The sequence below is a fragment of the Dermacentor variabilis genome, chromosome 8 (genome assembly GCF_050947875.1).
Source record: "Dermacentor variabilis isolate Ectoservices chromosome 8, ASM5094787v1, whole genome shotgun sequence".
NCBI classification, from domain to species: domain Eukaryota; kingdom Metazoa; phylum Arthropoda; class Arachnida; order Ixodida; family Ixodidae; genus Dermacentor; species Dermacentor variabilis.
The window spans coordinates 105,194,205-105,220,452 of record NC_134575.1 but is presented as its reverse complement, the minus strand read 5'-3'; the positions used below and the strand labels follow the sequence as shown (position 1 = coordinate 105,220,452).

The 26,248-nt window shown below is 47.2% G+C and overlaps 1 protein-coding gene across 1 annotated transcript; it reads right to left on the bottom strand.

Annotated features, from left to right (window-relative positions):
• Window positions 1-15,333: 15,333 nt before the first annotated feature.
• Window positions 15,334-22,117, bottom strand: LOC142591516 (uncharacterized). The gene is made up of 4 exons (XM_075703839.1): window positions 19,880-22,117; window positions 19,479-19,579; window positions 15,986-16,208; window positions 15,334-15,594 (listed from the first exon to the last, which is right to left on the bottom strand). The coding sequence occupies exons 1-4, from the start codon at window positions 22,115-22,117 to the stop codon at window positions 15,334-15,336; spliced, it is 2,823 nt and encodes a 940-aa protein (XP_075559954.1).
• Window positions 22,118-26,248: the final 4,131 nt, after the last annotated feature.

The following is a 26,248-nucleotide window of genomic DNA, read 5'->3' as shown; positions in this document are numbered from 1 at the left end:
AAAGCCACTTGACAAAAATCCTGTGGGTAGCTACTACATTTATGCGGGCGATCCCGTCGTACTGTCACAATGCAACTCTTGGTTTCACCGCGCTCTTCGTATATCAAATTACCGCGTAGGGATGATGTGACTGAATTTAACAGTTCCGGTACGTTAGAACAAACTTTTTTTCATTTGCTCGTTTTGGTAGTGCGAATACTCTCGCACATGCGCACTTGTAGGTGGCATAAGCCGCGACTTGCTCCTCGCATCTTCTGCTATATATGTTCTTGATGTTTGTTTACTTACGGCTGCACTGTCGGAAGCGTGACTGGTTGTTCGCTCGACGAGTAACGCAAATAGCGCCCCGGGGAATAATATATGACGTGTTGATTCAGCAATGCCTACATGTTTAACGGCCGTTTATCGATGTCACTCGGAGAATGGCCGCGGAGAAGCGACCCGTCTAATTCGACAACGGCGAGGGAAAGCACCTGACACGCCTGCCACTACATTTAGCGCTCTATCCCTGCGACATGTGATTTCCAGTCAGAGCGTATTATGTACGCTATAATATTGCTCGAAATGCCGCAAGAGGCGATAGGTACCTGTATACAAATACGGCGACAGTGGTAAGCTTAACTTTAGCAAAGCGCAGGAGGTCAAACGGAGGCATCGGTTCAACTGTGCACGCATGTGGTGAATTATGCAGGTATTGCGATTAGCATTCTTGCCTACTTTAACCGCTCTCAGTCTATCTATCTATCTATCTATTTATCTATCTATCTATCTATCTATCTATCTATCTATCTATCTATCTATCTATCTATCTATCTATCTATCTATCTATCTATCGATTGTCTGTCTGTCTGTTTGTCCTCTTACGCCGACCCAGTAACTCAAGTTGTCTACCATCTTGAGCTACTAGGTATTGGGGGCGAGGACTTACAGAGTCGCCATCTGTCGGAAGCGCCTCCCTTGCGTAGTATGAAGGATCACGCGTCGCACGCCTCATAGGTTTTGCTTACGGCGCTCAAGAAAAACGGCACGCGGCAGCCCTCCTGGACATTTACGTAAGTGCTCTCAAAACGAGGGAAGTTTTTTGACTGTCGATGTAATAATTTTGGGCCAAGTGAAAGCACAGAATCGTTTACAGACGCTACCTCTACCGAATATGTACAGTGAACGCCACTGCTTGCGGTCGCCGCGAAGGAGTCTCCCGAACCGGCTTCTTGCGTGGAAGGTTGGCAAACGCTGAGAGTAAACTATGGTAATTGTGTTCCTATAGTGCGCTGTCTGTATAACCAAATGGAGCATAACAGAGTGAAGCCTCAATGCAGCGATTACACGGGTTCGCAGCGACCGACGGCGCGTCTGCATGCATGTCCGCGCACATTGTTCTGCTGTCGCTGTGAGCGCGTTTTCGCACCATTCCGTGAGCTTTAGGCGGCTGCATACGAGCACACTAGCAACCGTTGTTGCGTGGACGCTATCAGAACTGCTCAAAATGAATTTCATTAGAATTCGACGCGTACGCCGACTCTGACGTGCCGCCGCGACGATTCAATCTTTTTTTGTCTTCTAAATTCTTGGACATTTTAATATTATTTCTCAAGTTGCGTCACACTGTATGTTTATCGGTCTTTTCAGCGTGCGATTCACGTCTGCTTCTTTTTCATAATCCAGTGCATTAATTCATAACACAAACATGACCATATGTGCCATGTCTTTTTTAATCTGCGTCTTACCGCTCCCTTTCCGTTTCAGTGAACTTGTCAGTATCTAGCATCGACAAGTTCATAGACCAAACCATCGCGACTTTAGCCGGGCAGGGAGCGCGTACGAACGTCTCAGTGCGCGTTTTCTGCTACTCACCGAACATCGCGCAGTCCCGGCGCCGTAGCAGAAATCTTCATCGCGTCTGTGCTTGCTGCATACTTGAGTTGTAGCCGATGGCTGTCTGCCGGTTCTAAGTTTCACGAGCCAAGATTCACGCAGCTTCTTGTCCTGCGGCTACGTGTGAATAAGGCTGACATCGGGCTTCATTGCGTACGTCCGGCACTACGGCACCGACCAGTAGCCTACCATGCTGCACGCCTCCAAAAGCAGCCACTACCTTTTATAGTACTTTTAAATGTTCCCAAGCAGACAACTATGGCGGGAAAGCCTCACCACTTAATCAGAACCGCAGCGCATGCAGGTGGGACTTTAAACTTTCGTTTTCAGCTCGCTTCGGCGTTTCCGAAGCAGCCGACGCGGCCGCTGTGTCCACGTGATCTCTCATGCCATGTTACGCCGACGGTGGCGCCAGCTTTTCCAGTCGTGGAGCTGGACCCCAATATGCATATGGTCTTGATGTCGTCGTGGCCGTTCCATCGTCATTCCAGCTTTGTGGTCTGACTCTCGTCATCCCGTCGTCGTCACGTCTTCTGTACCGACCCATGGCCCTAGATGTCTAATAACCTGAGCAGTGTGCAGGTATAGATAGGCTCGTGGGCGTGATGCCGTCGTGGTCATTTCAGCGTTGTCATCACAGCTGTCTCATCCGGCTCTTGTAATGCCGTCGTCAACACGACAATATCGTCACACAGTCGTCATGCATTCGCTGTCACACCGCCGTCGTGGTCGTTCCGTCGTCATCACTCCAGCTTCTTCATCCAACTCTCGTCATGCCATCGTCGTCTCACAGTCGTCGTCATTCTAACTTTATCATGCGACTCTCGTCATGCTGTCGAGGTCACGCCATTATCGTCACACAGTGGACGTCATAACATTGCCGCCATGCACGCCATCATCGTCAGCCCCTACAGAGGTGCGCACCGATGCCAGTGGCCACGGAATCGGTGCCGCCTTGGTACAAGTTCAATACGCCCATGAACGTGCCACCGCGTACGTTAGCCGTCTTTTGTCACCTGCGGAGCGGAATTACTCGATTACCGAGCGCGAATGTTTGGCTCTTCTATGGACAGTAGCGAAATTCCGCCCCTATTTATGCAGCAGGCCCTTTTTTATTGCAACGGACCACAACGCCCTCTGTTGGCTTTCGTTTTTTTAAAAGATCCCACGGGGAAGTTTGGACAATGGGCTTTTCGGCTACAAAAGTATTCCTGTTCGGTGGTGTATAAGTCTAGTCGCCTACACAAGGACACCGACTGCTTGTCCCTTTACTCTGTACACACGCCCATCAACGACGACATGGACACTTCCGCAAGTGTTCTCTCCATTTCCCAGCTTTTGAACATTGCCAACGAACAACGCCATGACGCTACTTTGAGGACCCTCATGGACCGAATGAAATCTGCTCTCACTTATCTATCGTTACCGCGGTTCATCTTCAACGACAGGATATTGTACCGACGCAATTTTCATCCTGACGGTCCTCTCCTTCTCTTTATCGTTCCTCAACACCTCCGATCAACCGTGCTTCAGGAGCTTCATGACGCCCCGACTGCCCGACATCTTGGGGTTGCTCGCACTTACGACCGCGTGCGCCGCCGCTTCTACTGGCCCGGCCTCGCACGCTCCGTACGGCGCTATGTAGCTGCCTGCAAGCCCTGTCAACATCGGAAAAAGCCAACAATGCTTCCTGCCGGGTACTTACAGCCGATCTACATTCCACCTGTGCCATTTTTTCGCGTGGCTTTGGATCTCCTTGGCCCTTTCCCCAAGTCCAGCTTCGGCAACAGGTGTATCGCTGCCGCTACGGATTACGCGACGCGCTATGCCGCCACTCGGGCACTTTCCACGAGCTGCGCAACCGACGTCGCAGATTTCCTACTCCGGGATATCGTTTTAGTACATGGCGCCTGCGACAGCTCCTTACCGACAGGGGCCGCACTTTCCTTTCCCAAGTCATCGCCGATATCCTACCCTTATGTTCTACCAAGCACAAACTGGCTATAATCCCCAAAGCAACAGCCTTACTGAGCGACTTAATCGGAGCATTACTGACATGCTATTGAAATACATTTCGCCCGACAACAAGGATTGGGATGTGGCGTTTCCTTATGCCACGTTCGCCTACAATTCATCACGCCGCTATACTGCTGGGTATTCCCCCTTTTACTTGCTCTTCAGCCGTGCCCCTGTATTACCATTGGACACTTCACGCCCTTTGGTACGGGATTAGAGGACCGAGTATGCTCGCGATGCCATCACCCACGCTGACCATGCGTGCCAGCTTACCCGTACTCGTTTGTTGGCGCCGCAAGCAACTCAATGGCACACTTACAATCGCCGCCATCGGGACACATACTTTTCACCAGGCTCTCTCGTGATACTTTGGTCCCCTTGCCGCCCATTGGGGCTCTCCGCGAAATCATTCCGTGCTACAAAGGCCCTTACCGTGTTCTACGTCAAGTGACCAATGTCACTTACGAGATAATCCCCGTGACCTCCATCATGCCACCCAGTTCCACATCACCTGACGTCGTACACGTCTCTCGGCTTAAGAGGAAGCTTTAGCTCGAGTGCTCCTATCTAAATACATGTAAAAGAAGAATTCGTTTTTCTCGCCAACCACTGCACCAAATTTGACGAGGTTTGTTGCATTTAAAAGAAAAGCTTAAAATCTAGTGACTGTTGGTTTCGAATTTTCGAGTTAGGTCGTCAATCTTTTATTAAAAATTGTCGAAAATCAAAAATTTTCAAAAGACGAAACTATCAAGTTTACAACTCTAACTCAACCACTAAGAATGATAATACAATTCTGTGAATTGCATCTAAAAGTACATCCATAGCGGACAAAATTGATATGTTACACATGAATATAAAAAAATTTAATCATAGGGAAATACAACTTTTGTAAAACCGTTGTAACCAACGTAATAAATTCATGTAAGGTGTAAGATGACATATTGAATTTGTCCGCTTTGAATGATCTAATGGATGCCGTTTACAGAACCGCGATAGCAGTTCTTGATGCATAGCTATCAACTTGTAAACTTCGTGCTTCTATTTTTTTCAAACGGTCAAATATTTGAAAATCGTTTTAAGAAAATTCAAGCCCTAAATCGAAATTCCGCTTCCAACAGTCACTAGAATTTAACTTTATCTTTCAAATGCAACAAATTTCATCAAAATCGGTCCAGCGGTTATCTCATAAAAACGTTTTTGCGTTTTACATGTATTTGAATAGGCCGCGTCGGAGTTGGGCTCGAGCTAAAGCTTCCTCTTAAGCCTTACTATGCCCTTACCGATGGCCGCGTCTGAAGCGCCAGGACGGTGATTTTTCCGCCGGGAGTCGTGTCACGGTGGGAAAAGAGGACAACGTCGTGTGTGTGTGTGTGTGTGTGTGTGTGTGTGTGTGTGTGTGTGTGTGTGTGTGTGTGTGTGTGTGTGTGTGTGTGTGTGTGTGTGTGTGTGTGTGTGTGTGTGTGTGTGTGTGTGTGTGTGTGTGTGTGTGTGTGTGTGTGTGTGTGTGTGTGTGTGTGTGTGTGTGTGTGTGTGTGTGTGTGTGTGTGTGTGTGTGTGTGTGTGTGTGTGTGTGTGTGTGTGTGTGTGTGTGTGTGTGTGTGTGTGTGTGTGTGTGTGTGTGTGTGTGTGTGTGTGTGTGTGTTTGTGTGTGTGTGTGTTTGTGTGTGTGTGCGTGTGTGTGTGTGTGTGCTCCAGACCCCCGTCACTTACACTTCGTTCCTCGAAGAGGTAAAACGTGTGTCAAGCGAGCTCCTAAATAGCAGCAGAACTGATAGTTGGGCGAGTTGGTACGAATTCATAGTAAAATATTTAGCCCGCACAATTTACAAGGACACAGTGAAGAGGGACGCACGTCCCTCTTCACTTTCTCCTTGTCAATTGTGCGCGCTAAATATTTTACTATGAATCCCAAACAGCACTTTGCAATGTGGTGAACATGGTATAAATCATGGATCCGGGACCTCACAGAAGTCTACCGTAATGCTTACCACATTTCTCTCGCATTAACACCTAAGTCACAATTAATTTTTCCCACCCCATGTGCAGTGTAGCCAAACGGGAATGTCCTTGGTTAGCCTATCTGTCTTTGTTTCTTCTGTTCTCAGTTCTTTTCTCTATGATGTTGCGCTTGCCTTTCTCGGTGGCCTGCCTCAACTCTCCTATAGGACGAAGTATGAGATGAAAGAAACCTAGCTGGGCTGGTCGCGGGCAGCTCTTTTTGGATTCGTGATGCATCGATTTAAAATGCATGTCTTATCTAAACCTGAATGACAGCGATATAGGCGAGATGAGTTACGGTAGCTCGGGGGTTTGGACTAACGACGCCTTTCACGCACTACTTTCAACTTGTGCGTGTTCGTGAACCGGAGAGAAAGGCAGGAGGGTAACAGGCTTTCCTGAAACATTCGTATGAACCCTTAGTTTGACGGTTGGACATGTCAAAAGCCGACGATACGAACCACCTTCAAGTTGGTGTCAGTTTGCAAAGGGGGAACTCTGATGAAATTTGTCAAGCAGATAGGCTTTTAATTATCATAAGGATACTTTTATTGAAACTTCATTCGTTACCATAAGGTGAAAGCTGACTAACAACTATTTAAATTTTCTTTATTCTTAAGGCATCATATTAATATAATGTTGCTGTCGTTTACCACCTCCTCAATTAAAAAGTACATTCTGAAAAATAAATTATTTCGTTAACTGTGCAAACGCGCACGCAAACAAAAGTCTTAGTCCATTTCCCAGTATTCACTTAATACCCGCCGTGGTTGCTCAGTGGCTATGGTGTTGGGCTGCTGAACACGAGGTCGCGGGATCGAATCCCGGCCACGGCAGCCAAATTTCGATGGAGGCGAAATGCGAAAACACCCATGTACTTAGATTTAGGGGCACGTTAAAGAACCCTAGGTGGTGAAAATTTCCAAAGTCCTCCACTACGGCGTGCCTCATAATCAGAAAGTGGTTTTGGCACGTAAAACTCCATAATTTAATTTATTCACCTAATCAAGATGTAGAACGTCTATACTGTCACGTTGTAGCGATGCGAAGAACAAAGCGGTTCAGAAAGACGAAGTTACGAATCGAACTGATTATAAAGGGGAGCCTGCGTTGAGAATAAAATAACACTCATAGCACAACAATGGCTGCGTGCAAAGTAGCGCTTCCTCTGAATCTGATCTACGGTTCAAGGTATTGGTTCATCATATTGGAATGCTCATAGATTGCAGCGCGAACTCTGGTTCTTATATGTGACACAGAATGTACGACAGTATTCGGATGTAGGTTATGGTATCATCCTTCATACCTGGCCACGTAAATCTCTGAGACAGTTTATTGTGCGTGCGCCAGAAACCATCATGTCCACCGGATTCTCGAGTGTCATGGTAGAGATGCATTATTTTGGGAACCATCGTGGCTGAAACACGATATTTGCCATCGATAGAACTTCATTTCTTCGCCCCCCCCCCAAAGCTTAATGTGATTGATTTCTTGAGGGTAGTCAAATGTATTCGGTACCAGCAACCTGGACGGTGCATCAGCGTCGGTGAGGAGAAGACCGTGGCGATGGGAAATGATGAAATCAAGCTGTTGGAGATAATTTGCGTATCTAGTGATGCGTCCTCTTGGTTGTGTCATGCCAAGAAGGTGAGTCAGTGCCTGCTGATCCGTGAAAAGGGTGAATTTCCCGCCTTCTAGGTAAGTTCGAAAACACTGCACAGCTTTCAAGATCGCCAGTGCTTCTGTCTCTGTTGTAGAGTAGTTGATTTCAGATGGCTTCAGTGTATAGCTGCACGTGCCCGGCTCCATAATGCTTTTGGTGGTTAAAGTCCGATGATTTCGGGTTGAGAACGGCGCCGGTTGCATAATATGACGCATCTGTATTCATCACAAACGGCAAGGAGAATTCTGCCATCCGTAGGATAGGGTCCAACGATATCATTCTCACAAGTTCACCGTACACAGTGTCACATTCATCATCCCACTGGTGAGGTATACCTTTCTGCGTCAAACATGTGAGACATCTCGTCTTAATGGCCTAGTCTTTGATGAAGGACCTGAAATGTCCGGCTAGACCTAGAAAAACATGCAGTGAGTGTATATCAAAGGGTTTCAGCAATTTTGACATTCTTTCAACCGATTCCTGCTTTGTACTTTTCGTGGACTCGTCAAAAACTCTTCCAAGGAAGACCACCTTTTCTTAGAAGAAGGCACTTTTTTGAAGTTCACTTTGAGATCTACAAGACTGAGAGCGTTCAAAATTTGTGAAAGGTGTTTCTAATGTTCCTCCTTTGCATTTGAATAAACAATAATATCGTCATTGTAAACGTTGCAGAACGTGCTCAGGTATGGCTTCAGGATTTCATTCATAATTTTGAGAAACCACGCTGGGGAGCTCTTCCAGCCGAAAGGTAGTCGATTTACTCATATAAGTCGAATGGTGCAATTAAGGCAGTGTACTTTTTCGTTTCTTCGGTCAGTGGAATTTGCCAGAAGCCCTTGCAAAGGTCTAATCTTGAAAACCAACTACAACCACCGGTCTCGTCAATTATGTCATTAATCCTCGGCATTGGGTAAGGTATCAGCTCAATTTGTTTATTAAGAGCTCGGTAATCTGTGCAAAGACGGAAAGTTCCGTCTTCTTTTGGAGCTATAGTTATATACGATGCAAATCCTGAAACTGACAGTTGAATGATGCCAGCGTCCACCATCGCTTGAAGCTCTGCTTTTAGCTATATCTTCTTTTCTTGTGACATAATATACGGAGTTCTTGTAACCATTGCTTTGTCTACAAGGTCGAAAGGAACCACATGAGATTTTATCGTTAGTGGGTAGTTCCCTTTGCAGAAAAGCTCTGGGAATGCCGTTTTGATGTAATCCTCACAGAAAATTTGTCTTAGGTGTCCAGGTACCCTCTAGCTTGTTCTTTCTTGTTAAGTTGTCTTCAATCAAGACTTTGTCGTCCCAGTAGATGTTCATCTTTAACTTTTTCATATCAGGGTGGGACAACAGACAGTCATAACTTACATCCGGCAACACTAATACGTCTGTCGGAATGTAGTGACCTTGACATTTAAGAACTACACTCGCCCGCTCATTACCTGAGCTTACAGTCCCATCGCATGCATGGACGCGCAGGGCCCTGCCACTATGCAGGCGGCTGACGTGCACTAGACTCTTATTTATTATGGACACAGAGGCTCCACTGTTCCCCCCGCATGCATGCTTGGCGTTACACCCAAAGCACCGTTATGCGTTGCCACAAGCTAAACGCTTTCCGACTACTGATATTTATCAAACCAGCATTTCGTGGTTCAATATAGCCCTGTAGTCAAGGGGCCAGTTCCACCATGGGCATTAGTGTCCGAGCTCATATTTCACTTGACTGTACGTATGTCAGCAATAATTGTCACAAAATCGCGCTCCTTTCTTCTTTATGACTTAACGTTAGAGAGCCAAAATACATGCAGCAAAACCCTCATCCTAATACTAGAGTACTTTTCGTTATAAAGTACAAATCCGCGCTGCCCCGTATATTACAGAGTCCTCAAAATGTATCCAATGCTTCCTCCAAGGCACCTGTTTTTATTCCTTATGATGCCAGGAACAGAGCCTGATGCCACCAACGCAAATTAATCCGTGGAATTTCTCACTATATTACCTAAAGGGAAACCTGGCGCTGCTGCACTGTGGTATGCATAGGAATGCCGGTATATTGTGACTTCGGATTGGCATCGTTCTCGAAGAGCCAGGACGCCTTGAAGACGCGCCTGGCAAGCACCATTCCGCCTGTCACAATGATTCATTTTCTAATAAAACAGCACGTAAAAAGGTGTTTTAGTTTTATTATTACACAAAAACATGTTTTGTTTAACTATGAGAACTTGTTATTACATGTAAAATTATATGGTACGTAGAAAGTATCAGCGGGCCGCCAAAGCTGGAGGAGAGACGACAAGATTCGCGCTCGCTTTGAAACAGTTTGTCGTCTGTTCTTGCTTTTCTTCGCTTGTTTATACATTGTAGGTGAGTAAAGATGCAATATGCATGAATGGAAACATTTTATGAAGATTTTACTTTAAGAACGCGTTATTTGTGTAGCCATATCCACGTTTTAGATGAAGCCTCTTACAACACAAGTCAACACAAGCCTTGCAGACACATCTACCGTCATTCCCATGACGGCACAGCGCCCCTTAAAAAACTCCCATAGACGGTGGCACCTGATTTACCTCTAGGCGCTACAGTGAGAAACTCTATGCATTAATCTAATCGGGAGGGCACACAATTTTCTCACACACCTTGTGTGATGTACTCTAGCGCTGAAGTGATTCTTGTATAATCTAGTGTAATCCGTTGTAAAGGTAGAAGCGCACGGTTGGGCACATGCATTTAAGCTCAGGAACTTGATTTGCACCAGGACACCATGTCCAACTAAGATGTCATCTTAGTTGAAATAAAAATAAAAAGGCCATGGGCAGGACATGTGATGAGGAAGGAATATAACCGATGGTCATTAAGGGTTACGGACTGGATTCCAAGAGAAGGGAAGCGTAGCAGGGGGCGGCAGGAAGTTAGGTGGACGGATGAGATTAAGAAGTTTGCAGGGACGACATGGCCACAATTAGTACATGACCAGGGTTGTTGGAGAAGTATGGGAGAGGCCTTTGCCCTGCAGTGGGCGTAACCAGGCTGATTATGATGATGATGACCATGTCCAAGCTTTCGCACTTGCTATATAAGAAGTCTACCACACCATCAATATGCCTGCTGATTTTACCTGCACCAAACAAAACTATTAACCCAATAAAAATATTGGGGACATCATTTTATCATTCGAGTGTTCAGATTGGCAACCTCTATATGCGAAGTAAGTTGAGAAGTTGTGTGCGTATTTAACGAAGCTACCTTAATTGAACTTTCAATAATCGATCTTAGGTGGGCAAAGCAAATAAGTAGTTTGGACTCTTTCCTCGACACTATCTAGCCGAGCGAAGAAATTTTGAGTAAGCATGCTCCTGTAAGAGCTATGCCAAGCAAAATTTTCCCATTAAACGCTCTTGGAAAGCGTAACTCATGCAAAAAAGAACGTCTGTAATGTGCCAGAAAGAACAGCGCTTCAAGACTGAACATAAAGGAGGAACTACACACACAATGCGCTGACTAACAACTTGAAGCGCTGTTCATTCTGTGATAATGAACCAATTAGCCCGTAAGGTCAATCATTACAAGCCTGTAAAATCAACGTGGGGTGCTATTTTGTAGGAATTCTATTCCTTTCTTTATGCCTTTTGCCGCCATCACCGCGCATCCATTGGTCGAAAATGACCGGGCCGCGCCCATTTCGTCTGTCAATCACGCGACGTCAGGAACCCGCGAAAACTGTAATTGTCATAGTGACGTTGACGCACTCATTATACGGAGCATAAGTCACGGATTTTTGGCACGGCCAGAGGCAGGTTCTTTTTCGAAGGCATAAAAAAATGGCCGCCCCTCTGATTGCTATGGCCGTGGCTCTTCGCCGTCGCCGACGTGAACACGGAGAGCCAGACGACGCGTTTGACATGCGGGATGACCATTTTCGACGGCATTTTCGACTCTCGAAGGGAACGGTGCGGTTGTTGTGCGAGGAACTGGCGGGGTAACTAGAAGCGGAGCGAGCGACGGGACTGTCGGTGGAGCGGAAGGTGTTGTGTGCGCTGCCCTTCTTTGCCACTGGGAGCTTCCAAGCGCCCGTTGGGAGCGAGGAGACGATTCGTGTGTCGCAGTCGACAGTAAGCGAGTGCGTGCGACGGGTGGCAGAGGCTGTTGTGAACGCCGTGGCGCGCAACAAGTGGATGCATTTTCCTAAGGCGGCCGAAGAAAAAGCAGCCGTGAAGGAACGTTTTCTTCGGCGCGGTGCTATCCCCGGCGTCATAGGATGCGTCGACCGCAGCCTCGTAGCTATTGTCGCACCGAAGGGTGAGCGCAAGGCTGCGTTCATGTGCCGCAAGGGATACTACGCCCTCAACTGCATGTTCGTAAGTAAACCTCACGTTTTCTGGTGCCGATCCTTTTTGACAGTTATGTTGCTCATGTCAACGGGCACTTTCTCTGTTTACGTTTTACCAGATCTACGATGCGGACATGAAAATCTTGGCCGTGGACCCTCTGCGACCGGGGTCGGACCACGACGCTTTCGTCTGGCGGATGACATGGCTGCGCCGGCGGTTTCAAGCGGGCCGCATCGTAAATCCCGGGGAATACCTCCTCGGTGAGGCAAAACACCTTTTTTGGCGCAGTCACGCTTCAGTAGCGCAGAACGCCGTGTCCGCTCCAACCCAAACTTCTAACCAAATTGCAAGCACATAAGTCGGGAGTAAAAAAGAAATGAAGTCACCATTGTCGCCATTGTGACTGCCACCATTGTCAATGTTCGAAGTGTTAACTTACAAGCACATTATGTGCCTGCAAGGAGCAGATGAAAGCAATACGTATTAGTGCTGCTACTGCACCCAGTGCCTGCCAGAAGCAGAAGAAATGAACAAACATTAGTGCTGCTACTGCTACTACTGTCATTGATACTACCAACAAGTGTTGATTTCTTCTGCTTGTGGCAGGCACCGAGTAGTGCACTTGTAAATTTGTTAACCGTTTGTGTCAGGTATGGACATGCTCAACTCATGCTTTTACTTGGGATTCACCTCTGAAGCCTGCTGTAGATTTCCTAAGTTTACAACTTGCCTCTCGTCAGAGGAGTACTCAATGTAGTATTTCCATCTTCGTGCAGCTGACAGTGGCTACCCCTTGGAGCCGTGGCTCGTGACCCCAGTTCCTGGCCATCCTCCAGCGCAGACAGCCGAGGGGCAGTACAACGCAGCACATGGCGCCATGCGTTCCGTAGTGGAGAGGTGCATTGGGCTCTTAAAGAGCCGTTTGCGCTGTATTCAGCGATATCGCACCCTCCTCTACGAGCCGGAACGTGCAGCCAACATTGTCGCGGCATGTGCCGTGTTGCACAACCTTCGCCTTTCTGAGGGCAACATAGACTTGGGCGATAATGACAGCGATGACGACAGCAGCTGCAGCAGTAGTAGTACTGAGCTCTGCGGTAATGGCGACCCCATTCCACAAGGTCTGTCCCGAAACACAGGGTCGAGAATGAATTATTTGAGAGGCCGGGCTGTCCGTTACTCTGTGATTGGCATGTTTGGGACAACCCGTGCGCAGCACATACATTACCTGAGGAGTGTTCGGCGGCAGCTGCGACGCCAACAGCAGCGTCAGCATCGCTAGGTGCATGCACACAGTTGTAGCATAACATATGCCAAATAATTGCATTGTGCATTTCATGCTGTGAAATTGCAGACAGATTTCCCATGCTAAGTTGTGGTTGATGTTTATGTAATGCAAAGCATTCATGACTTGTCAAGAAATGTAAAAGTTGCGTAGTGAACCGTTATGTAAGGCCTGCATTTATACTAAGTGAAACAGTATGTTTAGTGGTGACATATAAGATTGAAAGCAAGCTAAAGATAAGTGTATTTTCAAAGTGTCTGCCATGATTTGCTTGTTGCTGCTGTCGTCACCTAGATGCCCTGCGTGCCATGCATGTAGCCTGCAGTTGTCATAATTATTTCTACTCGTATCGGTGAGAGTTCTGTGTTCCCTTACGCATTGATGGACATAAGCGCCTGTCTACTCGCTTTCTACTCGAGCAGAGAAGCTCCCAAAAGCCAAAATGTACAGTGTACGTCACACCTTCCGCTCCATTGAACGTGCTGTTACACGTGCACCTTCTAGTTCCTCCACCATTTTGTCTCGCAACAACCGCAAAGTTCCTTTGTAGTGACGAAAATGCCGTCCAACTGGTCATTCGACATGTCAAATGCTGTGGCTCCCGTGAAGTGTGTGAATGCATGAGCAGTTGATAGATTTAAACAAAGTGCCCTCAAATGTAAATAGCTGAACTCGGTGAATGGAATATTGCAGAGTGTGTAATTACATTTCCACAGTGCAAGCTAGCACTGCAAATACAGTAGCGCCATGCAAATAAAAGCACCAGAGGAACACTGCACCTTTCTGTATTATTTCACCCTTAAACATACAGACATTTTTTTATGATAACACTTGTTTATGTACACATCACGTGCGACAGCCTCTACATTGAATAAGTGCGAGAATAGTGAGTACTGCAGCAGTAGAGACATATGCAACATATCACAGACGAGTTGCAATAAATATTGCATCACATTGTTCTTGCATCTGAAAGATTCACAGGTAACTGCATCATAAGATATCACAGGTAACGGCAGGCATCGTGTAAGGAAAGTGTTTTACGCTGCACAAATATGCAGAAATAGCAACTGGCTTAAACTGCACCTGAGAAAAAAAGGTGCAGGTGCTTAAATCACGCATCAACAGAAGAATATCACTGCAAAATGTGTAGGTACATCACTACGTGTGAAAGGAACATGCTGTCGTGGAGTTCCATACTGGAAAAGAAAGCCAAAACATCTTCCTTTGATATTGAGTACGAGAAACTGCATAAATATTGCACACGAGGGATAAACGTACAATGTATCACAACCATGAAAGAACACTGAATGACAACAAAACGAGGTAATGAAAAACAAGAAAAGAAGACGTCAAGCCCCGGTATGTCACGACAACAAAATATATAAACCATGAAAAAACACTGAACGACAACAAAACGTACTAATGATAAAGAAGACATTAAGCCACGTATGTCACGACAAAAAAGAAATATCTACCATGAAAGATCAGTGAATGGCAACAAAACGTAATAATGAAAAACAAGAAAAGAAGACATTAAGCATTGTATGTCAGGACAAAAAAAATATTGACCATGAAAGATCAGTAGATGGAAACAAAATGTTATAGCGACAAACAAGAAAAGAAGACATTCTAGCCCTGTATGCCAAAAAAAGCATGTATAATATGTACATAAATATGCGAAAAAATACACATTACAAATGAGGTGAAGGCGCATAGGCAAGGAATTTTCAGAACTTTTTTCTTTTTGCTGTGCATATTCAGAGGTTCCGTTTGACATTACATTAAGGCGCGAAACTGTCACAATTTGATGACACAGGATTAAATTGTAGACCATTTGCAGTGTTGCTTCGTGCCTAACTTGACATGAAAACAACTAGGCACCTCATAATTGCAATGCCGCAGTCAGACTAATGTACCATCAGGCTTGCTGGCACTTGGGCAGGTGAGCGTGATAGTGTGGGCGCTCTTATTGCTGAAGTACAACTTCAAGCAAAAAAATCATGCTGCAACGGCTATGCTACTTGTGGTTGCATGAAAGGGTGACTTGAGCAATTATTTCTTGCAAACTAGCAATATCCGGCCTTCATATCATCATTACTGCAACAGCAAAATCTAAGCTAATAAAAAAATGGTGTAAAATTCCTTGCCTATGCTAGTACTTATCTAAACATGTGGGTCCTGAGACGGGGGAGGGACTTGGCTGCCACCATGGGCCGGTGCAGCCAGCAGCAGCTGCAGGAGACGCTGGTTTGTCTCCTGTGAGCGCCGTTCCACTGCCAGCCGCTGCTGCTGAACGTCGCGCATGCTGCCAACCACCTCCCTTAGCTGTTGCAGTCCCTGCATGTGAACAGCATGTTGCCGCCGCAGGACCTCCATATGGACGGTATGCTGCTGGCGCAGGACGTCCATATGGGCCTCGTGGTGCTGTAAGCGAATAAGATGTGTAATTAGTTTAATTATACAGGCTCAGTGACAAGGCCTTGGTGTGTTGCATTCATCCGCATTTGCAGGCTATTGTCACTGTATATTGAAACACTGAATATATCTTTCTGGCCCATCAAATTTGTGCAGTCCCATTCCATTAAGATGTCTTACATGGTTATACCTGCTTCCCTGAACCTAATGCCACTTCTTTCTTTTTGCCGCATAATTGCGTAAATATTGACACATATTATTCCACGCAAATGTGTACAAGATATGATCAGCACAGCACTGTATGCATACATTATGCTTGTTTACCGAATAATTGTTGGAGAGGTGATATGCTCGTCAATTTCAAACGCAGAAAAATATACGTCTGTGGCCTTACACATACCCGCTGGTTTTGCTCCAGCATTTGTCGGCGGAAGCGGGCCTCCTCCTGTGCCCTGGCTTCCGCCGACTGGCCCTGCCCAACGTATTCGGCAGTAGCCATCTGGACGGCGCCCTCGAGGTCGTGCTGCCTCGACTGCCTATGGGAGGGGGGGGTGCCTGCGGCTCTCGTGGGGTAGGCTGGGGGGTCGGCTGGGAGGGTGGCTGCTGGAGGGTAGGCGGTTGCTCTTCATGCAAGACAAAAAGAAACACTGCTCATCCACTGTTATCCGACCCACACAGCTTGATTGTCCTAACCAGTCACTTCGAAATGTCATCGTAGCTGCATAGCTACAATTATGATACACAAGGCAGTCGCATAGTTGGAGCAAAAGATGTCACAGAAGATTGCTGGTTACAGTAACCTATAAGAGGCACAAGGAATCTCTATTACAACATCATGTGATTTGTAGGCTTGCATTTAAGCTCCATGAACAAGAGCTGAATGCTGGACACAAAGGTAGTAACAGCACAGTGGGCTACTTCATAGCAAGGTCATACAGCAACTGCAAACAATGCTACAACAAAAGCTGGGTCACTGACTTACGTGTAAGGCCACTTGGCCCAGCAACAGCTGCAGGACCCGACACCACAAACGCAGTTGTTGCTGGTGTACTGCGAGAGGGCCCTGCAGCATCCTCCGAACTTGTGTCCTGCAGTCAGAGTAGTGTTCAGCATTGCGAGCAGTGTGTGCAATGCGCATAATTTACACAGGTTGCTGATCAGAGTACATAACCTATATTGTAACTTGCACAAAAAACGAAAAAAATATGGCTGACGAGATTTTGGAATAATGTATTACAATGTAATGCTGAAAATTTGTGAGGGTACAGCAGCACAAACAACACTTTTTAAACCCAATGTACGCACCTTACTATCGGCGAAGGAATGGGGGGGGGGGGACAAGGAGGCCGCCTGTCTTCCCAAGGATGTCGAGGAAGCGGCCGTCCACTCCACCTACTCTGCCGCCTCCAGTGGCCCGGCAAACACAACAACGACAACAACTACGTGAAACGACGTTACTGTCAGCATCATTAGAAAGCTCACCTCTTCTCGCTCGCGGCCCTGGCCGCTTCTTTCTTGGCCTTATGAGCCATTCTGGCCCAGTGGTTCCGCCAACGGCTCGTTGACTTTACCGCTGGGCCCTGTCCGTTTAACACTGCCGCCACCTCCTCCCATAGCTCGTTCTTTCGAGTAGCAGTCATACGTGGCGAGAACTCTGTAGAAGCTCTCGCCAGGTATGGGTGCTGCTCGATGAACTGCACCAGAATATCCGTTTGTTCTTTTGAAACTCTGGGCTCTTTAGCTGCCGCCATTTTCGATTTTCAAACTTGGGAATTTCAGCCGGCCGCAACACAGTAAGAAATTTACAGGCAAACATTCTGTCTAAGCTAAGCGCCTGCATAAAGTGCTCACTACGAATTGATTATTTTTTGCCTTTTTATACCACTAATATAGAAAAGGTAAAGAACCTACTCACATTTACCGTTGTAGCAGCTTCTTTCTCGGAGCGTAACCGTCAGTGCAGGGGCGCCAGGCCCAGGAAGTATTACGTTGCTGCGATCACATTGACGAGGCTATTGTTCTGTCGTGGCGGTGCTCTAATGAAAGGTGCTGAGTGCCTTGACGGTTCTCGATCCACTATGTTGCAAAGTTTGTCCTCGTGTGTTACGGTTAATTCTTGTTGGCCCTTCGTAAAGAAGAAATTATCACACCTCAGACATGATGATGCACCGAAAACCACACGACAACGTAAGCACTACACGAGCAATATTTACTCACCTCACTCTGCTGTATCTCACGGCTCCTGCAAGCAGCGTAGATTCTTCTCAGACGCAAGTATACCGCTGTGGGCCGCAATTAGTTGCGCTGCGTTACGGACACGCTAGCGGCTGTCAGCTGTTGGGTAAACAGAGGCCGCCATTTTGCATGCGCTCAACGGCATGGCTTGGATGCACATCCGACCAATATGTGGCTATGGCTTCAAAAATAGGAGTACTTGCGTTTGCATTTCTTCAAGCTGATATGTCGCACTAGGCTTAAAACACTGACATCAGTCAGGCATAACGCCGCAAGCACCGCAGCTTTATTGCAGCCTGCGTTCGTGTGTTCCGCTGCTCAGGTGACATGATGACCATGGCAGTGCCGATGAAGGCACGATGAAGATGACGATGAAGTTGGCGATACAGCACTTCTCCCCCTCTTACAGGTCCAAGCGTTCAGGAGGCCGTCGCTGTCGGGTCGATCTTCGTAACGGTGGCGGGCTATCCGTCTGGGCCACTTCCGGACTATGTCGCGACGTGATTGGAGTGCTATCTGCAGGGTTTACGGCTACCCTCTCTGTCGAGAAAGAGTCTGAGACAGTTCGACGTCTCACCTGGTCCAAGTGTCGCCGCTGAGTTCCTTTCCCGGAATCAACAGTGACCATTCTGGACCCCAGTTGATCTCGCACTACTCCTGGTATCCACCTGCGACGACTTGTTCGGAAATCGCGCATCCAGACTGGGTCACCTGCCTGAACTGGAGACCCTACAACTCGTGGTTGGATTTCTGGTGACCTTTCATCGGGAGCGATACAGTCCGGCTTTGTTCTTATTTGGTACCCCAATAAGAGTTCCGCCGGCGACTTTCCTTCCTTGACGGGCGTTCGGCGATATCGACATAAAACCCGCGCTATGCGTATTTTGAGGTCTATTCCGGGGTTCTTCTTTAGTCCTTCCTTGAGCGTACGCACAGCTCGTTCGGCTAACCCATTCGACTGTGGATGATAAGGGGCTGTTGTGAGTTGTTGCACATTGTTCCGTGCCAGAAACTCACGAAAAACTTTGCCCACAAATTGTGGTCCGTTATCAGAAACAAAGGTTTTTGGAAGGCCGAACCGTGCAAATATTGATCTTAGCGCGTTGGCCGTGGTTTGCGAAGTGGCAGTTTTCATTGGAATGGCTTCCATCCATTTCGTTTCCGAGTCGACGACGACTAAGACCATATGTCCGTCCAACGGGCCTGCGAAATCTGCGTGCAGCCGGCTCCACCTTTCCCCGGTGGCTGGCCAGGCCAAAGGTATCTGTGCTGGTGGCATCGCTGAAGCCTGCGCACATGTGGAACATGAGTTCACCAGTTGCTCCATGTCGGAATCCAGTCCCGGATACCAAAACAACGTTCTCGCTGTGGTTTTCATGGCTGTCATGCCGGGGTGTGTCTCGTGCAAAAGACGCAACACACGCCTTGCCGCCGCCAGGGGTAGAACAATGCGATGTCCCCAGTACACCAAATTATGGCTGACTGTAAGCTCTGTTCTTCTGTTGAAGTACGGCCGGAGATGCTCATGGCCCTGCGGGAGATATGACGGCCATCCCTGGGAAATCCATTTTTTAACCTGCAGAAGGCTGGTGTCTCGACTAGTCAGATGTTCAACCTCGCGGGCGCAAAGCGCTGTTTCCTCAAGAGAGTGGGCATACAAAACGTACTCGTCGGCAGCAAAGTCCCGCGGCTCCTCCATTACTGGCAAGGGCAACCGACTGAGGGCATCAGCATTGGAATGGGCACTGCCCTTCCGGTACTGCAATGTGTAGTTGTAGTTGCCAAGAAACAAGGCCCAACGCTGTATTCTAGCGGCCGCCATCGGTGGTATGGCTTTACCGGGATTGAACAAACCAGTAAGAGGCTTGTGGTCTGTTACTAAGACGAACTGATGTCCGTACAGGTAGTCTTTAAACCGGGCGACGCCGAATACCAGTGCCAAAGCTTCTTTTTCTAACTGCGAGTAATTGCGCTCGCTCTTGGTAAGTGTCCTGGACCGGAATCCGATGGGGTAGTCAACACCATTCACGCGGTGCGACAAAACGGCCCGAATGCCTACTGGTGATGCATCGCACTCCAGCCGCAGTGGCTTATCCGGATCGAAGTGAGCCAGAAACTTGGAAGCCACAATGGCCTGCTTAACTTGCTGAAATGCTTTCTCCTGTTCCTGGCTCCATTGCCACTTGACTCCTTTGGATAAGACAGCATGTAGCGGAGCTAGCATGGTGGCCAGATTGGGCAGGAACTTGCCATAGTAATTTATGAGACCGAGAAAAGCTTTCAGCTCACTCACCGAGGTGGGCTTTGGGGCTTCAACAACGGCTTTGATATTGTCGTCCTTCGGTCGCAGACCCTTCGCGTCGATACGATGACCGAGAAATGTGACTTCGTCTTGCCGAAACTTGCACTTTCCCTTGTTCAGTCGGAGACCATACTCCCGCAGCCGCTGCAGCACGGTTTTGAGCCTAGATGAATCATGTTTTTTCTCGGCGATGATAATGTCATCCAGGTACACCTGCACTCCAGGAAAATCCCCCAACAGTCCGTCCATTCGCCTTTGGAATATGGCTGGAGCAGAACTTACGCCAAACGGTAATCTGTTAAAACTAAAGAGACCCTTCTGGGTGTTGAGGACTGTTATCTTCTTTGCTTCCTCATCCAATGGCAACTGGTTGTAGGCTTGACGCAAATCCAAGGTCGTGAATACTTCGCCACCGTTTAACCTAGCAAAAATGTCGTCCACTCGAGGCAACGGGTATTGTTCTACCACAGTGGCCGCATTCACAGTCATACGGAAGTCTCCACACAGTCGGAGGGACCCATCGCCCTTCAAAACGGGTACCACAGGGGTTGCCCATTCAGCGGTTTTTACCGGCGTCAAAACGCCTTCCGCGACCAGCTGATCCAACGATTCAGACATCTTATCTCTGAGAGCGTAGGGTACAGTACGGGCCTTAAAGAACCGTGGACACGCGTTTTCTTTCAATTGAAATGTGACCGGTGGTCCTTTGCACAGGCCGAGTCCCGGAGCAAACACGTCGGCATATTCGTCAAGCAGCTGTTGCAGACCTGTGCTGACAGCCTGTATTCCAGCCGGTTGCAGATTCGCTACCACATTCGACAACATTGCCACTCCAACTTCATTAAATGCCTTGATGGTGTCTCTGCCGCGCAAAGATGGTCCGGAGCTGTCGACCACTATGACAGTATCAGGAATATCTTTCCCGTCGCACGTAGCGGTCATGCTAAGCTGGCCGACAACTGGAAGGTCTCCCAAGAGACAAGAGAGCTTGAGCTGTGAACGCTCCAACGGAGGCCAGAGCTGCTTGTACTTGCGGAACACCGTTACGGGAATGACACTGACAGGTGACCCCGTGTCCACCAACATAGTGAGCGGAACGTTATTCCAACTGATGGCCTTGTAAATAGGCCTAACCTTGCGGATACTGGCTGCGTGATGGAGAACCGCTGTAATCATGTGCAAGGCGTCGTTGTCGTCCGAGCTTGTGTCCTCTCCGGCTGCCATGGCGTACGAACCCTGGCGCCGTTGTCTTGCTGGATAAGATCCCTGCCGACGGTCACTATTTGTGCTAGACAGGCACATCCGACGTAGATGTCCTCGTTTTCCACACCGGTGGCACACCGCGCGAAGGTGTTTGCACTCGTCCTCAGCATGCGATTCTCCACACCTTCCACACACGTCGCGTTGTTCCGGCTTGGGACGTCGCTTCGAGGAATGACTTTTTTTTCTGGCAAAATGTACTTCTGAGTGCGCCGAGTTCATGTTCCTGGCATTTTCAACAGCTATCTGTGCCGAGACAGCAAAGTCTTCAGCCTCTTCTAAGGTGAGCCTCCGTCGCGTCAGTAAATGGCGCCGAACATCTTCATCCAGCACTCCGCAAACGATTCGATCCCTCAACATGCGCTCCAATGACGTGCCGAAGTTACACTTCTCAGCTAGGCGTCGAATGCCCGCAATGAAGTCCTGAGCAGCTTCCCCGTCTTGTTGCGAACGCATGAAGAAAGCATAACTTGCAGCGATCTCGTTGACCTCCGGAGCATAGTGAGCTTCCAGATACCCGACGACTTCCTCATAGCTCAGTTCATTCACCTTTTTTGGTTGACACCGGCCCTGCACCACACGCACTGCAATGTCCGTGAGCGAAGCGATGAGCAGCGCTCGCTTCTTCGTTGGGTCCACGATGCTATGAGCCTCAAAGTACGCCTCCAGGCGAACGCGATACGTAGGCCACGTACCTTCTGCATCGGCAAATTCCGGTGGCCGTCCAGCACTCATGCTGACGCGGGTCTTCTCACCTAGCGACGCTAGGCCTCGCCGCCACTGATATGTCGCACTAGGCTTAAAACAGTGACATCAGTCAGACATAACGCCGCAAGCACCGCAGCTTTATTGCAGCCTGCGTTCGTGTGTTCCGCTGCTCACGTGACATGATGACCATGGCAGTGCCGATGAAGGCACGATGAAGATGACGATGAAGTTGGCGATACAGCACAAGCTGCGCAGCTTTTACGTTCTAAGGTTACAAAATGAATTTGCTTTACGCAGCATGGAAGTCCGCTTTTATTAAGTATTGTTTTACAAGAAGAATTTGCTATACAGCCCCGGAAAAAGAGAAGAGAACATGAAAGAAACATCCGGCCAATGAAGGGAGCTTCTGATTGGACTATCCAAAAAACGTCGTGCGTACGCAACCACCATTTCCAAAATCGGTGACGTCAGGCGAAAAGGCATTGGCATAAAGAAAGGCATTCCTACAACATAGCACCCCTGACCGCACCTAGCATATTTGGACGTCATCAATAGTATGCCCCCGTGACAATGCTCCTTTTGCCCAGTCCGCTTTCAATTTTTATTCACACTGTTTCTTCGAAGGAAAGCAGTTTCAAGTTCTAATGTCAACATAGCAGCGAATGTGTGCCGTCGAAAGCTTGCTTCGTCGCAGAAGCGATGCATGACGCATTGATGGTGCAGTTTTAGCGGACATCAACACAATGTGCTGCCGCCGAGGAAAGGAAGATAAGAGTGAACAGCTTGGTAGCTGCTCACAGAGCCGCGCTGATGGTGACTGTTCCATCGTGACGAAATCTGTGGCGGCGATATTGATGGCTCAGGTGTTTCTTCTTTTGTTGTTGTTCTTTCTTTGTTTTTTTTCAGAAGTAAATAACGCTATAAATGTAGTGTCATTCGTTCTTGTCTCGTATATTTAAATATGGGCTTAAATAAACTCTATATCCCATTCATCCCCGAGAACAGGTGTAAGCGGGGAAACGCTAGCTCGCTCGTTCGCTCACACACACACACACACGCACACACACGCATGCTCGCACACACAAACACACACAGCGATACGACACATGGTCGCCCGAATTCACATTCACACACGCCCACGCATGCACACACGCACGAAAGTGCACGCGCGCACGCACACGGAACTGCACGCCCACACAAGCGCGCGTATGCTCGCACACACATACACGCACTCATGCGCACGCATGACAAACACGCGCACACGTGCGAATGCAAGTAGACACGCATGTACGCTCAAGGCGTCCACACGCATATATGCTACATCTCCTTTCTTGCTGCCTCTCAAAAACATGCGCGAACAGAATGAATGACCCTCGCTCTGCAATTACAATTCAAACTCCCGCTGTAATAGATCGTATACCGTTTAAATTTAGCGCTTATTCAAATCAATGGGCCCTGTGCCGAGAGAGTGCAAGACCATTTGCTACGGTCGTGTGACGTAACCGCCAATCCCCGTCCAAAACACCGTTTTAACGCGCCACCAATGTCCCGACGAAGTGACATAAAGGCGTATGCTGTTACAAGGGACTACACTCTCGGCACAGTCAATTTAAACTTGTTGAACTCGGCCGACATATCGAAATAAAATTGTCTGAAATTTTGCGCGTTCTGTGACGCATGTCCATTGCCGTGAAGTTTCACAGAATGGTGAACGTGCATTGTCCAGAATTCTTGAGTATGTCCAAGCCACAAGACACGACAGTTTCTTTTGTTGTCTTTTTTAACGTAACACACAGACATGCGCGTGCTTGTTATGTTGTCAAAAAAATAAAATCTGATAATAAAAGCCATGACTTAACAAATGAGCCACCCATAACTACATTTTAGGAAGCAAAATAGAAAATATAATATTCTAAAAGTCCTCCTGAAAAGACGAAAACCGAAACCAAATCGTGAGTTTTGTGTTTCTGCCATCCGGTGGGAGACTCCGCTATAATTTGGACCACCTGGGGATATTTAACGTTCCCCCAATGCACCAGACACAAGTGTTCTTGCATTTCGCATCCATCTGAATGCGGTCGCCGCGGCTGGGATTCGAACCCGCGATGTCGTGCTTAGGAGCGCCACACCAAAGCTGCAAAGCGATCACAGCGGCTAGGCGTCAATGTCTACAGGAGCTGGAAGCAGGGCGATTCAGTCAGCATGGGAATGATTATTACGTGTATTTGCCTAAAACTCATTCTGTTCTTTTCAAACGGCTGTTGGACTTTGTGATCCCATCATTTTTAACAAGCTAGGGCGTTTTAACCCCTCATGAACAATTTACCAGAAAAATTACCCATGTATTGTTTTTTTCTTTATTTGGGCATTCCGAACTACAAAGGAACACTTTCCAAATTATGTATGCCTGATAGCTTATATGTTACTCTCTGCGAAATATGTGTCGCTATGTACCTTAAGGGGAACCGAAATTTTGTGTGGGCTTCTTAGCTGCTTCCACAACGTAAAACTCCATGAAGCAATTTCTTGCGGTAAGGAAGCACACGTGAACATTGCATACGTAGCAACAGGCAAATATGGGATTTGAAAGCTTTGAATTGGAACAGTCAGTGCGCCTCTTTCGAGTGTGAGCTTTTTTAATTTGCTGCGCGAGAGCTTATTGCCTTATTATGCGCCTGCATATCGGGTCGAGACTTGTGCTCCATTCTCGGCTCAAAAAAATTTTGCTAAGGAACCGTGCGACTGGTTGGCAGAACTTCAGCGAGGTCAGAGCGGGCATAGTAGGCTCGCCAGCTTCCAGCTTCCCTTATAAAAGTTTCTAGCAACATTTTTTAGACCATCTTCAGATTATTCTTACTAGAACCTACCGACAGTCAATTGAAATATTACCACCTGTCTTTATGCATCCTCACAACGCTTTAGTAAGCCCCTAGAAACAATTGGCCACCGACTCCCAATAGAAACGTGTGTCTTTAACCTTCCTACCAATTTCATGTGAACATTTGTCCTTACACACCCTAGTAACATTCTTTCAAGAGAACAATGTTCCTATATCTTCTGCCGACTTCCTACCAACCACCTATTAACATTCTTCCAATTGAAGAATGTTTGTAAATGTTTTGCCAACTTCCCACCAATTCCTTGATAACAGGCCTTCTTTATACACCATATTAACATTCTTCCAATTGGTGAATGTTTGTAAACGTTCAGCCAACTTCCTACCAATCACCTGTCTTTATACACCCTGGTAACATTCTGTTAACAACTGGCCACCGTACTTCAGCTGAAGCATGTTCATAGACGGTCTGTAAACATTCTAGTAACCGTCAAGGAACACAAGTCTTTAGGCTCTGTAGTAACAATGCGGCAATATTTTACTTACATGTACTTATGTACTTGTTACTGAGGTTTTACTAGCCCCCCTGGTAACATTTGTCCTGCATACGACCTAGTAGCATAGTGTTAACGTTTGTCAGTATGCGTGACCTTGTTGGTAAAAGGCAATATGCAACCTAGAAGGTGCATGTACATGGAAAACAGATACAATTTTATACCGAAAGGCGTTTATTCACACAATAATATTTACAGAAAATTATGAGAACGATAATAGACAAATTATTAAAAATTATAAACGAAAATGACTTAGTTGATTACGGCATGGCGGCTGTCACAGAATCTCTAGCCAGCATACATGTACCGTATTTTTTTTTATATTCGGAGCTGGGTGTCTCTGAGAGTGTTTGCAGACTGAACCCTGCACAGAAAAGAGATGGTCAGTGTTAACATCATGTTCAGGTTAGCACATCATATAATAGAAGAGCTTTTTAACAAGGTTCACATGCGAGTTCACATGAATGCTAAAACTGCAGTCGTCATCCCAGTTTACTTGCAGAGGAAATGGAAAGGATGGGGCACATTTTGCAATGCATATCCTTTGATGAATTTTGTTTACTACATGTTATTAAAATTAGTAATGCGTGCAAGGCCGTTGCCGCAAAAAAAAAAAGGAACAGCCTAAAATTATTGTTATAGCCCCCAAAGTTGTAGCCTCAATAATTTCAGTTTCCTGACATGTTTTCTTAACCATTTTTCTGCATAAATAATTTACTCAATCAAAAATTCAATTGTGTTTTTTTTTCATGGTGAAATTTGTGGCGC